This window comes from Labrus bergylta, chromosome 12 (genome assembly GCF_963930695.1).
Source record: "Labrus bergylta chromosome 12, fLabBer1.1, whole genome shotgun sequence".
In the NCBI taxonomy this organism is placed as follows: Eukaryota; Metazoa; Chordata; class Actinopteri; order Labriformes; family Labridae; genus Labrus; species Labrus bergylta.
This window is the reverse complement of record NC_089206.1, coordinates 17,273,187-17,287,526: the sequence shown is the minus strand read 5'-3', so window position 1 is coordinate 17,287,526 and position 14,340 is coordinate 17,273,187. Positions and strand designations below refer to the sequence as shown.

The 14,340-nt window shown below is 38.6% G+C and overlaps 2 protein-coding genes across 2 annotated transcripts; one reads left to right on the top strand and one right to left on the bottom strand.

Annotated features, from left to right (window-relative positions):
• Positions 1–388: 388 nt before the first annotated feature.
• elapor1 (endosome-lysosome associated apoptosis and autophagy regulator 1) lies at positions 389–12,180 on the bottom strand. Its single transcript, XM_020648310.3, has 22 exons — positions 12,023–12,180; positions 10,381–10,501; positions 10,063–10,243; positions 9,476–9,623; positions 9,300–9,380; positions 9,056–9,161; positions 8,798–8,947; positions 8,427–8,515; positions 8,100–8,277; positions 7,809–7,931; positions 7,145–7,235; positions 6,935–7,040; positions 6,682–6,819; positions 5,790–6,053; positions 4,835–5,011; positions 4,595–4,745; positions 3,446–3,539; positions 3,117–3,218; positions 2,796–2,922; positions 1,831–2,009; positions 1,492–1,657; positions 389–1,379 (listed from the first exon to the last, which is right to left on the bottom strand). The coding sequence occupies exons 1-22, from the start codon at positions 12,107–12,109 to the stop codon at positions 1,296–1,298; spliced, it is 2,943 nt and encodes a 980-aa protein (XP_020503966.2). The 5' UTR covers positions 12,110–12,180; the 3' UTR covers positions 389–1,295.
• Positions 12,181–12,480: 300 nt separating this feature from the next.
• On the top strand, positions 12,481–14,090 carry cfap276 (cilia and flagella associated protein 276). Its single transcript, XM_020648250.3, has 4 exons — positions 12,481–12,676; positions 13,393–13,509; positions 13,602–13,717; positions 13,803–14,090. Exons 1-4 carry the CDS (start codon positions 12,602–12,604, stop codon positions 13,903–13,905), a joined length of 411 nt encoding a protein of 136 aa, XP_020503906.1. The 5' UTR covers positions 12,481–12,601; the 3' UTR covers positions 13,906–14,090.
• The last annotated feature ends 250 nt before the right edge of the window (positions 14,091–14,340 follow it).

Here is a 14,340-nt window from a genome sequence, read left to right as displayed (position 1 = left end):
TCAACAAAAGGTATAACAAGTAAAAATAAATGTTTTATGCATCAAAGAGCCACAGGCCGTTTTAGGTGTTTTATTGAATTTCATTGTAAGATTTTTTTTTTTTTTAACAAAGGTTTGAATTTGTGGATTTGTAAGCTTTTTAATGCTGTTGATGCAGTAAGTTTGTACCCAATTTTATACCCTGATGGGTAGTTTATCTGAAATGATGCATCATTTTTTAATATGATAACACTTTATATTTAGATTCAAGAACTGTACGGTATGTACACATACAAAATATATAATTATAAATTATGTCAAAAAAATATCAACATAATTTAAATAGGTCAAAAAAGTTCTCAAGCACAGTGTTATACTGCTTATAATCAATTACCAAGATGTGACAGTATTTGTGGTATGGATAAATACTTTTATTCTTCCGATTGCATGAAAGAGACACGTTTTTCTTCTTATCATATTTCTGTCGTACTTTTTTAACTACATGAAAAGTATATTATTAAGCAGTCTTTAATAAAACAGTTCAAAGAGAAAATCATACTCTGTATTTCTTGAAAAGTTATTTCTAAATATTTTTTTGACAGTAAGCTATTTTTTCAATCAAAAGCAGACCAAAACACTTCTAAAACTGTAAGTAGAAACTTAAAAGTATTACAACATATAAAATGTAAAGATATAACAAAAACAATGTTTTACATGCTCTGTGATGTAACCTCCTAAAGAGTACCTGTGGGCAGCAATAGAGGTCATTCTTTAATGTTAGAAAAATGACTTTACCTCAAACAAAGCACGATTATATCATAAAATATCAATTCTTCTACGTAAATAAACATATCATAAAATGTACAGCAGTTAAGGATATCAAAACGTTAAGCAATTTGACCTTAAAATAGTGAATTAAAATGATAACATTTAATAGCAGGCTTGATTCAAAAAGGCAGTCTGAAAAAAAGAAAAAGATAAAAGAAAAAACAGCAAAAGTTAAAAACATGCTAACAGTGATGTAACACGGTGGTTCTCATGAGATTGAAATACAACATCAAGCCTTGAAAATACCAAATATCACCAATATGGAGACTTTGTAATGCAATTTAAGGTTTGGTAAAAGACAAACAATACAAAATAAAATTGTCACTCCTTACATTATTTGTAAACCTCCTTAGTAATCCTTTAACTTTGCTAATAAATAAAATGAAAATGAAAAGCAAATAGCTTTTTTCTGCGACTCCATCTGTTGGAGCTGCAGCGGTATTTTAAACACTTTTGCACTTTGGTGTTGGATTCGTTCCCCCTCTGAATTAATCATCATCAGAGTCTTCCTCTTCTCGTTGCCTGAGTGAAGAGGACTTCAGTGGGACTGAGTCGAATCCATCTGATGTCCTCTGAAAACATGTAACCATAATATATGATCAAAATGATGATGACAATTATATGAAGAGTGAAAAAATGTCCACATATGAAACTCAGTGTATGCACGATTGGAGGGTTACTGACCTCTCGTGAGTAGGACTTTATTTTGTTAAAGAAGGACTTCTTGTTGAGGTACATTATGTCGTCCTCTGCGTCCTCTCCCTCCATTATTGCACAGCTGTCTGCAGTGGGCAACTCACACTCTTTACCCCCAGAGGTCATCATCAGCTTGGAGTACTTAAACTGCAACCTGCAGAGAGTTACACAAAAAAACATCTTGTTAGCTTAGCGTCCTCTTTGGAGTTTTCATGCTATTAGCTTAGGTTTAATCTTTGATCTTAATAATACTTTGACACCCATCAGTACTTAAACAATCAGTACTTAAACAAACACCAAATGAAATGTGATTCCCATTAGCCTCACTTGCGTGTCTTCTTCCAGAAATAGCAGCTGACACTAATGAGCAGCACAGCAGCAATTGTTCCAGTGGAAACACCAAACTTTAGCCAGAAATCCAGAGTCACACAGGCACTGACTTTTTGTGCTGGTAGTGACTCTCCTCCGTAACACTGCAAAGGCTGCTGCCACACGTACGTGGTTTTCTGTAACAACACAAACACAAGAGTTTGATTTTTGCAGAGTTCACAAATAGTTTACTTCTAAAATCCTTAATGTTGTCAGCACTTTCTGAAAGGAATGGCTTAACATTGTGTGATTCACACTTCTTCATTTTACAGCAGAGCTTCACATGAGGAGATTAATATCACTGTCAAATCTGTCAATACAAAAGACACTTCAAGAACCTGCCAGTTAACCAAGCTTAATATGAAGAGGGAACAGAGTACACACAGCTAGCCTGGCTCTATAATGTTCACAGCAAAGAAGTAATCAGGAGTATTTTCAGTTTGATTTGTGTAAAAACGAAACAAATTACATGCAACTCTAAAATATAAGAGTGTAAGACTTGTTGTTGGGCTGATTTTGTGACCAATTTGAACAATGGGGCTAACTGTCTTTCTCAAACACATGACAGTGGTATCAAAAAGAGATTACAACATCTCAGTGAGACTACCTGGTAAAATAAAGGTAAGATTAAAAATGTAAAAAATCTGTTGTTGCATCAATTGTTTTATTGGTGAGACTATAAGCATATTTCAATGTAGCCATAATACTAAGGTAAAAAAAAATACATATATATTTTATGCATGTTCCAGTGATTTGCTGTATTTATGTACCAATAGGTTTAAATGCTGAGCACCACCTTTTAAGAGTTTTAGTATCTTTAAGTTCTTCTCTTTGAACAACAAACATTAGAAATGAACCTGTGATTAGTTTGTGCTTTCGAGGAGAACATTTTATTTTGGTAAATATTTCCTGTGCAGCATTACCTGTATCCCCTGAACGCAGGCGCTGACAATCTCTCTGTAGTGGTTTCTGGTGCAGAGTGGACATGCATGCCGGCTCTCCCACAGAAAGTGGAAAGTACAACCATCACAAGTCCCCTCTGAACAGTTACTGCGGAGCAAAACAAGGTAAGAGACATGATTATGAGCTCCTGGATGAGTATGATCTCCAAACAACACTTTTATTACAGTTCAGATTCCTAGGCCTCAGAAAGAGGAACATTAGAAATGTTGTGACAGGAATGTGTTGACTATTATGAGTCTGAACTGTTTTAAGGGGAAAACTTCGGCTGAGAAATAATTTACCTCGGCAGAGTGATGAGGTCTTCAGCGGTCACTGTGGGATTGCATCTGAGTCTGACAGTGGCAGACCTGCCCTGTTTACAAGCCTGAGTTGTTTCACTGGACCTGGAGCATTGAAGAAATGACAAACCTAACATAAAGGTCTAAACTTCCACTGTGGGACATAGTTAAGAATATGTTTGACTCGCAATTATATTAAACTATTCAGCACGCGATCCAACTTTCAGGATCAAATATAAAATATTAAACATATTACACATATATGTTTATGACTGAAAGCATCCCGATAGAGGAGTAAAACATGATCAATTAAAGCTTGTGATGTTTTTCACCTGTAATAAAAGATGACATCTGGCAGGGTGGAGGCAGAAGGAAACAGCCACTTTGGAGAGGAGATGCCATTCAGTGATGTGTCCGTGGCCACACCTTCAGAAAAGGAGGGCATTAAGTAAACGAATATGTGACATTTTATTACAAGCTCCCAATTGTTATTCATGCCAACCATATCTTAGCCACTGCCTCTCTTTCAATCTAGCACAACCTTTTATTGTATATGCATAACTATGAATGTATTTTTATATATGTATATATGACCAAGACGCTGCTGTTCAGCATTGCTGCCAACAAAGTTTTGTTGTGCGCCTTAATATAATGACAATAATGCGCTTAACTATCCTATCAATGCATACCAGTGTTTGTTTTTTTGGTTTTGCGAAAACTGTACAAAGTATGTCTGGCTGGCTCGTTTGTCTTTGAGATGTGAGTCTGTCCTAAAGAGCTGCTTACTCTCTTAAGACTTTTCAGTAGAATAAAAAATGTGAGAAAAAAAAAAAAAAAAGCCAGCCCAACTAATTGCTAACTGAAGCATAGTAATGCCTTGCCTGGCAAAAAGCTCCCAGTGAGAAACACAAATATTTAGCAGGTCAATGTTTTTCTTTTTTTATGTTCATCCTTTAAGTTCAAGGTGTGTTTGCAAATTAACATTTGATTATTAGCTCTACAAAGACAAAACAAAAAATTACCAAGATATTGTGACGCTAGATTGGTTTATTCAACATAACAATGTAATGAGCTAATTTAAGCAACCTTTTCTAAAGGAGAGGATGCAAGCAGTTGCTCCCTGGCATTGTGTTAGCAGTGACTAATGCATGTACCACATTAACTGGAATTCATACTTTACCTGTTTGGTGGGTACAAAACCAGAGAAGTCTGTGTACTTGCGCTACACTCTGGTGCCTTTGTCATATGATTGAATTGAGTATCAAATCTGGATAGTGCCTGCATCATTGCACATTCCTTTGAAAATGCACATCTCTTTCTTAAACAATATTGAGCAGCATAATCTGCTGCCTTCAGATGTCTGTGGCAATGTTATTAACTTTAAGAGAAGACTGTCAGAGCACTATAGACAGCTATGGAGGACAGAAACTGCTAGGCCCTTAGTCTAAATAAGCACAGATTTATTTGAAATCAGTTCATACCAATAAGCGAGTCACCAATGAGGAAAGGCTGTGAGGACACAACACTCTGACTCCGGATGTCAGAGGGAAACACAGTGGACTGACAGATAAATCCTTTGACTTCTCTCCCTCTTTCTGTTACATTATCCACACATGTAGCTAACGCTGTACCCTGTAAGAGACAAACACCAGGGTAAAACACCAGTCAGTCTATTGTTTGATTTACAAAAACAACAAAGCAGGATTATGTCAGCCTCTCACCTCGTTCCCACACAGTTTCAAATTAAAGTGATGGAAATATCGGAGGCCTCTGCTGGTGAAGCGGGGACTGCTGTGGAAGCCGGTTACGTTGGCCAGAGGAGAGAAGTCGTAGTACAGACGGGCTCCTGATTTTGTCTGCACGTTCAACGCACAGTCACTGAGACAGGCGATGTGGGCCTGGAGGATGGAGGGATACATACAGCACTTATACATCAGACCTCTGGCAAATGTACAGAGTGCTAAGCGGACATGCATCCATACAATCTATTTACTCTGTCATCACCTGATAACGATATTTTTTTTGGTTTTTTTAGATCTTTACTTATTTATCTCATATCCCCAGAGATGCAAAAGCACAAAACAAACAGAAAGGATACGTTATCCAGAGATTACGATAAATAAGTTAAGATCCTTAAGATCAAGAACTGGAAATAACTCATTATCACGGGAAAAGGAAGTAAATACAATTTATTGGAACATGTCTGCTTAGGACTTTTGTGGATATGAACATTTCAAATCAAATATGGCAAATAAATTGATTCATAATGAAATTTCTCACATAGAAAACAAGAAGAAAATAGGAGAAATTGTGTGATTAAAGAAATGTCTATTTTTAGATTTGTGGATGGCACAAAGTCTATCAACTGTGGAGAGTTTCTTTATTTGTAACAACAGGTATAAAAAACAAACAAATGTATTGTATATTTTAATTTGAGTTGTTATTTACTTTCTCTGTTTAATTTTCCAAAGATAATATAAACTCTTGCACATCGCCAGCTATAATCATCTCCAAGAGAAATCCTATCAGATTGTTATAGACCCCACATTTGCAAAATCAGTCTTTGAGATATGACCTCTGTGTCTTTAACAATCTTACATGAATGTATGCACTGAGAGACTTAGCCTAGGTTTTTAACAAAGAGTTCATTCATGTAAAAAATAAGTTTTCCATTACCTTGTTTGGCTTTGTGTTTGGTCCACACTGAACACACGCAGCCTCTCCCACAGCCTGGTTGGCCTTGATGATGGTGTTTGGTGGGCAGCTCCTACACGTTCCTGTCGCACTGACCATGTAGTGTCCCTGTGGGCAGGGGACGCAGGAGGATCCAGCCTGCGCAGACATCAGGGCACAGCGGCGACACTGAGAGGCCACACCTCCAATCACATTAGTGATGTGAATGAGGTAGATCTTGGCAAAATCAGCGCTGTATTTCCTCTCCTTAGGGAAGAGAAGCAGAAAAAATATAAAGCCAAGTTCTGCTGAAAGTGCATACAGCTATTTCTCATGTAGCAGATAGAAAAGGGTCATTGTGATTTTTTTAACACACTGATCCATGCTGCCCTCTACAGTTCAGTAAAAGCACTGCCTGGGCAAAAATACTCCCCACCATACATTATACTACTGCAGTCTGTCATTAAAATGATAGTCATTACTTTAACATTTACAAGCATTTGAGTGAATACCTTTACAGCATCCATGGATACATACGGTGTATCCTCTTGTTGTATCATTTTGCACATGTGGTATACTATTAAAAACATTCATAATGGCTTAAAGGCCAGACTGTAGTCCTTTACACTGTCTGACTGCCACTTTAAGCAGAAATAGTTGTGTACACAGGAAAGAAGAAGAAAATAAAAATGTGAAATTATAAAGACACAGAAAGTGCATACTGTAAATACATAAAATGTTTTGAATTAACTCTTAATTATTGATGCTGAAGTATTAGATTAGACTGTCCAGAAAGAAGCATGGATGAAAATAAGACAAATGATTGCCCTATGATGTTTTTCAATCCTTTTTCTTCAAAAATGATTTCTAAGGCTTAGTTGTGATTGTGTCTCACCGAGTTATAGTCTTCTGTTCTTTGAAAAGTCCACATGAAGCTGTTGGTGTTGTTTCTGTGGATCAGGTAAGAGTACGACTGTTTCCTGTTGCTGCCTTTCCAATGCTCCACCAAATCATTTCTCCACTCATTATAACGCTGCAGAGAAGCACAATCACCTCAATATATACAGTTTATATTGATATGATTTTTTTTTTAAATTTTTGCATGCATGCCCTGAAGCCTATTCTTTGTAAAATATGGTCTCCCTCACCACCATGAAGGAGAATGTACAGTCTGCTGAGCACATTGTCTCAAAAACGAAGGTAATGCGTGACAGTTCAATCATTTCCCCATCCTTGGCCACGGACTGAGGCAGCCTGTGGAAACAAGTGACATTTTATTCATGGTATCCAGCTGGAACTAAAAGGTATGCATATGTAGTATTTGACACATTTTCTTTTCGAGACATGTGTGTTTTCACCTGTAACCAGGGACACGGAGTGTGAGCGTCAGGTAGTCCCGGTCATCATTCCCAGGCTTGGTGTAGATGTACTCTCCGGCAACCTCCCAAGCTGTCCATAAAAACAGAAAGACAATCAGTTCCTATTGTTTTAGCAAAGCAGCCACACATAATCATACAGCATGCACTTCATCTTTAAAATAGCTCTCCTCTAACACACTTAAACTGTACTTATTGATCAAAGCACAAGTGTTTTTATATTTGATTTAACCTTTATTTAACCAGGTAAAGTCTCAATGAGATTAAGAATCTCTTTTACAAGAGCGTCCTGGCCAAGACAGGCAGCAGCACAAATTACTGGGTTTCAGGCGTAAAACACTTAACATTAATTAACATAAATAAAGGAATCACAAAATATATATGTAGATAACACAAGAAAATCCTTCATTAAATACAGTAACTCAAGGTTCACCTCACTTACTTTCAAAACGTTGTGAGGATTTGTTGTCAAATGCCTGGGAGGTAACTTTCTATTGTATTTTTTCCATGGGAGACAAATTATGTTATTATTCTATAGCTCCCATTGTCCTTATCTTTATTTTCTCCTAGATAATTGTGTTTTTAGTGTACACTTGAGCTCCATTCTCCAATATCTAGTTGTTACGGTAACCCTGCTGAGGCTCACCCGTGTTGCGTTCACTGAACCCCAAATTGTAGATGGAGCTCTTCATGTTGTTCGGCATCGTATTCCACCATTTGTACTCGAAACCCACCACTGGCTCCGTGCCGACAGGGCACTCTGTACAGACTGTGGATCAAAAATGTGTTCATCAAATTAAAAGCATGATGGCCAAACCATTTAGGTTTCTTTTCAGGGAAAGGGGTTTAAAGAGTTTTACACGTAAAAATCACACAATAAGAACCTCAGTCTGACAAGCATGTAAGAAAGAGCATGTGGTGGGTACGTATTTCACACCTGTTCCGTTTGAGTAGAGACCGTTAGTGCAGGGTTCACATGTCGAAGAGTTGGTGACAAAGAATCCCGGGTTACATGGAGGACAGGTTTTCTTCTCCCCTGATGCCGGCAGCTGCACTGCTCCTTCAACAGTCTCACTGCAGATCTTCGGCTCGATCCATTTGTACATGAGCTGAGTCTGAAACACATTCATGAATACATGAAAGAATCTACCAGTGTCTATGTGACGCCAGCAAACAGCTCAGAGCATTTATATTCAAAGACACCAGATAGTCACGACAGATTGTTGTAGCACCTTATTTGAACCTGCATCAATGTCTACTTTACCTTCCCCTCAGAGTCACAGGGAGTGTGGGTGTAGAAGTAGTCGCTGTTTGTACATGCTGGTCGCGGTTTGCAGATCCCTGAACCAGCCTCTAGAATCATTCAAAAACACATCCAGGGGAAACAGCGGCCCGAGGATAGGCGAGAGAAAACACACAAAACACATTCAGATCCAGCGATAACCTAAACTTTACACCCTGTGAACACTTGAGCTATAAATGCAGTATTTGCATTCAGAGTGTGCGTGAGTGTGTGTGTATTCATGTATGTGTGTGTGTGTGTGTGTGTGTGTGTGAGCATGCAAATCATAATGGTTGTAAGTAGTTTGAATGTATATCATGGAATCATGTCGTGTTACGGTATCTTGTGCTTACCGGAATATGTGTCGTTTCCACACTGATAGCAGGTAGTGGCACCCTTGTTTGAGTAGGTTTCAGCAGGACACGGAGTACAGCGGGCAGATCCAGCATTAGCACTGTGGGTGCCAGGTTTACAATGGAAACACTCTGATGTGTAGGCCACCCCTAAAAGAAAGCATCAGTGGGTAATTATTAACAGAGAAAAGGACGAGGAGGAGTAGGAAGGCGAGGAGTGAATAAACGTTGCACTATACATAACATCAGATGATCTACCTGAGATGGAAATGTTTCTTAACAACACTGGTTTTACAGCACTGTCCAGCAGACTGTATGATGTGGTTCGCCAATACAGCACATTGTTACCGCTGCTCAGCTCAACCTGCACAAAATGAATGAGAAACAAGACAGAAAGAGTGAGGTGGGGAAGAATACAAGAGCTCTTATTATATTAGAACTGCAATAAAAACATTTGATGACAGCTATTTTAATGAAGTGTTAAAGTTGCGGTCAGACACACCCTGTAGCTGCTCCATTCACTCTCAGAGACGCTCATCCACCGGCTGTCAGAGTCTGTAGACTGACACTGGTCGTTCTGAATCTACAGAAGAGGGAGAAACGTGCCAGAAATAAACAAATATCACCCCTAACAACAGCAAGCTTTGTAAATTTGGATAGTAAATTTAAAACACTTACGTAGAACTCAAAGTAAATGCTGTTGTCAGGGTAGAAATACTCAAAGTACACACTTCCTGGTTTCTTCAGGCTCACGGCGTAGAACAGCGTTGCACTGCACTCGTCTGTGTTCGAGGCGATGTAATCATCCTTTGATGTCCAGGTTGAGCTGGACAAAATTCAGGAGAAAAAACAGGAAGATGATTTTTCAGAAAGAGTAAGAGATTTGATTAACGCTACTGAGATGGCTCTTTATGACCTAAAAAAGCAAATGAGACCATCAGTGAAAAAAAATTATAATTTCTATATTATATTTTTTAAAGGCAGAAACCACTGCAGCAGGGTAGGTGTCAGAAGAAATAAGTTACAGCATGCAGCAGAAACGGCCCTTTTTTTTTTACATCTTCCCGATCAAATATTCACTCACATTTAACTGTTTAAATGAAGCAGGAGCACATGTTTTAGAAAAAACTCCTTAAGCACATAAGGGGCAAAATCAGCAAACAGATAACAGGTACCACTTTTTCTACAGGGGGCGCCAAATTGTGACAAACAAAAAGTTCCTCACAGGAGCTTTAATTAATAAAAACCAGGATGCATGCACTCACTTGGAGCAATTAGTGTGGCTGTTGCCGCCATTCGTGTTCGTCCCATGGGTAACAAAACCAGGCGGCAGGCTGTCCCATTCATCAAAGGCCACACCTGTGCCAAGAGAGTAGGTACCTGCTGCACACTTTTTACACTGCTGTGACTGCATGTCCAGGTACTCCCCCTCACTACAGGAGAAGGCTGGCAGAAGAAAAAGAAGAGCAAAAAAAAAAAAAGGATGAGGAGGCTTCAGTGGAAAGATGTGGACAATATGATGATTAATAGAAAGAGATTGATTCTTTACAAATTGTAAAATGAGATGACAGTCAGACACTCACTACACTGGGTGCCTTTGACAGGGTCTGGGAGTCCTGTGCATGTCTCGGCTTTGTTTGGAACCGCCACCCTCCAGCGTGACCCGAGCACGTCACACTCTGTGTACTCAAAGTGATAGTCTGACTGCAAGGGCCAAACACAGGTGTGAGATTCACACAGACACTGGATACAAATATGCATCAAGAAAACAGACAAACTTCTGATATATCCTTCTGCGTAGGGACACTAAAAGGTAAATAGAGGTGTCAATAAAATCTATTAAAATAGGGCACTGGATTGTTTTAAACCTGAATTTTTTTCTCAAAACCAGTCAAGCCTCTTTTCCAAACAAAAGACGCAGCCAATATTTGCCCAGAAGGCTGACACAACTGTGGTTTTAATCTTGCTCATCAAGGATGTGCTTCGCGCTCTATTTACTCACCCAGGGGGGAGGAATGTTGATTCACCAATCCTTTCGTAAACATTTAATTTATGTGTTGTTGCAAGACTTTAGAGACAACAGAGCTCTGGTGCTAAGCTATTGTACGTTTGTTTTTTTTCCTGCTGTAACTTCTTTCGGAGATCCTAACAAACACCATCCCTCCCATAATGATGTCATTTGTGATTAAACAGTTGAGGTCATCTTGTTAATTTGATAACGTTTGACTTAAGGTGGAAAGTCACTCAGGAGACGAATCCAAGCCCACACAACCTTGAGGGATTAATAGTTAACAGAAAAACCGCAGCAGCTGCACTCCTGATGGCCTGTGTTTTTGATTAGAGCTGCTACATTAGCTGCGTTTGGGATATCAGATGAACATGGGTGCGAGTGGGAGGCTCACATGTAAAAATGCAACTAACTGGAGATGTGCAGTGGACTATCGCCTCCTTTACACAGACATGAGGAAACCAAGGCAACGGGACATAATGGCCTCTGTACCTCATGGTCATTAGATTGGCATGGAAACCAAATCACCTGATGAAGTTACTACCAGAGCTTCTCCCCCAAATCATCCCCATAATACAGTGCAAGCAGTCAATAAGCTTAAGGTGTGCTAAATTTCCCCTCACCACTCTGATATCTTACTTCTACACACTTTGCGATAAACTTCATAATGTGCAGATAAAATTCAAATGTTTGAGTATTATCAAAACGTTATTTTGTTATCCAAATGAAATACAGATGGGTGGAGAGAAGCATGACAATCAGCTTAACATATGGAAGTTCTTGTAAAACGAACAACACTGGAGTAAATCTAGGGAATTCTCTCATGCCATGTAATCCTAACATGCTAGAGAAATATATGTTGATTTCCCACACACACTATTTGATGGTGAAAACTGTCCTGCTAAAATTCACATTGTAAGAGTTTGGAACCCGAAACGTCATATCAGAAAATAAACTTTAAATTTAGTCCATCCTCAAATGGGCCAAATTTAAAACATAGCTCCTGAACTGCTTTACTACATATATGTGTGAGGCCTTCACATTTTTCATGTCCTTATCCTGCACATCAGGGCAAAAAAATCCAAATCTGATGGAACCTTGACACAAGGCACACATAAAATATTGTGACAAAAGCAACAATTGACACCTGTGTTTCTTTGAGTGTGCTGATATGAATACAATCTGGTCATGGCTATAAACGAAGTAGATCTGCTCACCTCTTTGCACATGGGCAAATCCGCACATGTTTGTGCAAAAAGCAGCCACACTAAAAGGTGGCTCAGGTGTAGATAGCCTCGCTGCATCGCCGCCTCCTGTTAGTGATGAAGTGATGGAGACAGAGGAGTGGAGAGCCGACCTGCGCCCTCAGGTGACACCCGCCCTGCGGCTGGAGGAGTGGCTTTACTGTGAAACGATACTGGGAGGTGTTTAACTTTTTAAAATGGTCAAGTGAATGACTTTTGAAATACCGGCATGTAGCACATTTTACCTGCCATTTTCCTTGCAATTATGTGACATTTGATGTGAAAATTAGACTTTTTTGTTAGCCTATGATATTTAAGAAAGAAAACGTGATTTTTGAGCTCTATAGGCTACACATACGCTACCGTCAAAGCAGTTGTAGGTGAATCAACATGAAAAGCTTTTGCTTTGAAAAGCTTGACCGGAAGTACGTGGTTGCTTAGAAACCAGGTTGTTGGTCGTTCTAGGAAAGAACTTCTTTAGCTAGGACAGAAGCAACAAAATTAGATCAATATTGTTTTTTTCTTCTGTCGATCTTGGAGTTGTCATTAGATATGACAAGCCGCGATCCTTTCCCCTCCCCAAAGTTTGAGAATGACTTTACTCTGAGTGGCTTCAGGCCGCAGCAGGTGAGTCCTTCTTCAGGCTAACAACCATTTGTTTACCGACTAACCACCTACCCTTTGAGGCTAAGAGATGTAGCATTAATAATATAATAATATATAATACTTCGATTTGATTGTGAGTCCATAGCTTATAATTGTGAATTAACTTAAACGTTTAACTAATAAATATCCCAAAATGTATATAAACATTTTTATTTCCATCATATGTTGTAGTTTAAACGTCAGGCATTTGTTTGTGATGGAATTTTTGTGACCCTAAAGCTTACAAAAGTGATTTGATTGTAAATAATTTCTATTAAAAATTACTAAAAACTATGAAAAAGCACAACCTTAAAAACTCAGAAATATAGGCCTACTATAAAAAATAAAGATTTTTTTTATATCTATATATAGATCTGTGTGTGTGTGTGTGTGTGTGTGTGTGTGTGTGTGATTTTTGTTACACTACTCCCTTCCAGTAGTGATTTGATCAAAGTATTCTTCAGAGCATTTAACATTTAGCCTACATCTACAACTGCAATGCAATTAAGTTCTACAGTCTATCATTATATCATGAAACGTCTACAATCTAATTGAAGCAAACTTGTATTGGTGAATAACAACAAATAATAGTATTATTTTTGATCCGTCTATGAGGCAGTTCAACCTGCAGCAACAATCAAATAATGCTGCAATTTCTTTTAAATGTTGGGAATATTCATCTCTTTCTTATTGTGCAGAGGAAGTCAGATGACAAACCAGCTCACATCGCACAAACAGAGGAACCATGGAGTCGCCTTCATGATACAGCCACCTTTGCCAGCACTCAGCGAGGTACTCTGCATTATGAGTTTCAGGTAAGAATTAGGAAGCGTGATTTGGCCTTCACTGATGAGTTAAAAAATTGCCAATTGGCAAATTGAACGCACTGTTCTTTTGTAAACTTCAGGGTCCAATTGACAGCCTCGACTTCCAGCTGAAGTCGATTTACGATCACCACAAGGACCTCTTCTGGAGAAAGAACGAGACTTCATACCAGAAGAAGACTTTCTCTGAGGACCAGAGGTGGGTGTTTGTAGCCTGAAAGGAAAACTTCAGTGTTTGCAGTGTTTTTGAGTCTCCTTCAACTGTGTTTCATGTTAATTTACAGGGAAAATGAAAACCTAAAGCAGGACCTGCTGAAAAAGGACCAAGAAAATGAAATTAAAGTGTGGGTGGATCCAGAGAGGTGCTCAGTTTACAGCATTAAATGAAGCACGGGTTAGTATCAGTTATGCAGCAATTGACTGTGTGGAGACACTTACTGAATACTAAGACTGCTAATGCAACCTCAGACTGGTGGATCTGACTTAGACATAACCCCACTGAAGGCTACTGTGCTGCTTTCTCTTCAAGCAAACAACATTCCAGCTCTGTCAATAAATGAGTTCCGTCTGTCCATTTTTTGTCCTACGTTTGTTTCTCCTAATGCCAAACGTAGAAACTGATTGGTTGAGGTACACTGAGAAACAATGAAGAAAAGTGTGCACAGTAGAATACGTGCCATTTAAGTATTCTATTTATCTGCATTACTTTGCTAATGAACAATAGTGTTTGGAAAATCATCATTCATCTGTGCTGATTGTTCAAAAAAAAAATATGTTAATAATACCACATGCAACAAGTGCAACTTTTCTTTTAAAATAAAA

What these genes read in the sequence shown, in the direction of transcription:
- elapor1 (XM_020648310.3), bottom strand. Translation starts at nt 12,109, where the DNA reads ATGCAGCGAGGCTATCTACACCTGAGCCACCTTTTAGTGTGGCTGCTT. An exon ending in CCTGCGTTCAGGGGATACAG is followed by an intron (nt 2,010 to 2,795) that starts GTAATGCTGCAC and finishes GTGTTGTTACAG; the next exon opens with AAAACCACGTACGTGTGGCA. An exon ending in TAAAGTCCTACTCACGAGAG is followed by an intron (nt 1,380 to 1,491) that starts GTCAGTAACCCT and finishes ACATGTTTTCAG; the next exon opens with AGGACATCAGATGGATTCGA.
- cfap276 (XM_020648250.3), top strand. Translation starts at nt 12,602, where the DNA reads ATGACAAGCCGCGATCCTTTCCCCTCCCCAAAGTTTGAGAATGACTTT. An exon ending in GTGGCTTCAGGCCGCAGCAG is followed by an intron (nt 12,677 to 13,392) that starts GTGAGTCCTTCT and finishes CTTATTGTGCAG; the next exon opens with AGGAAGTCAGATGACAAACC. An exon ending in CTCTGCATTATGAGTTTCAG is followed by an intron (nt 13,510 to 13,601) that starts GTAAGAATTAGG and finishes TGTAAACTTCAG; the next exon opens with GGTCCAATTGACAGCCTCGA.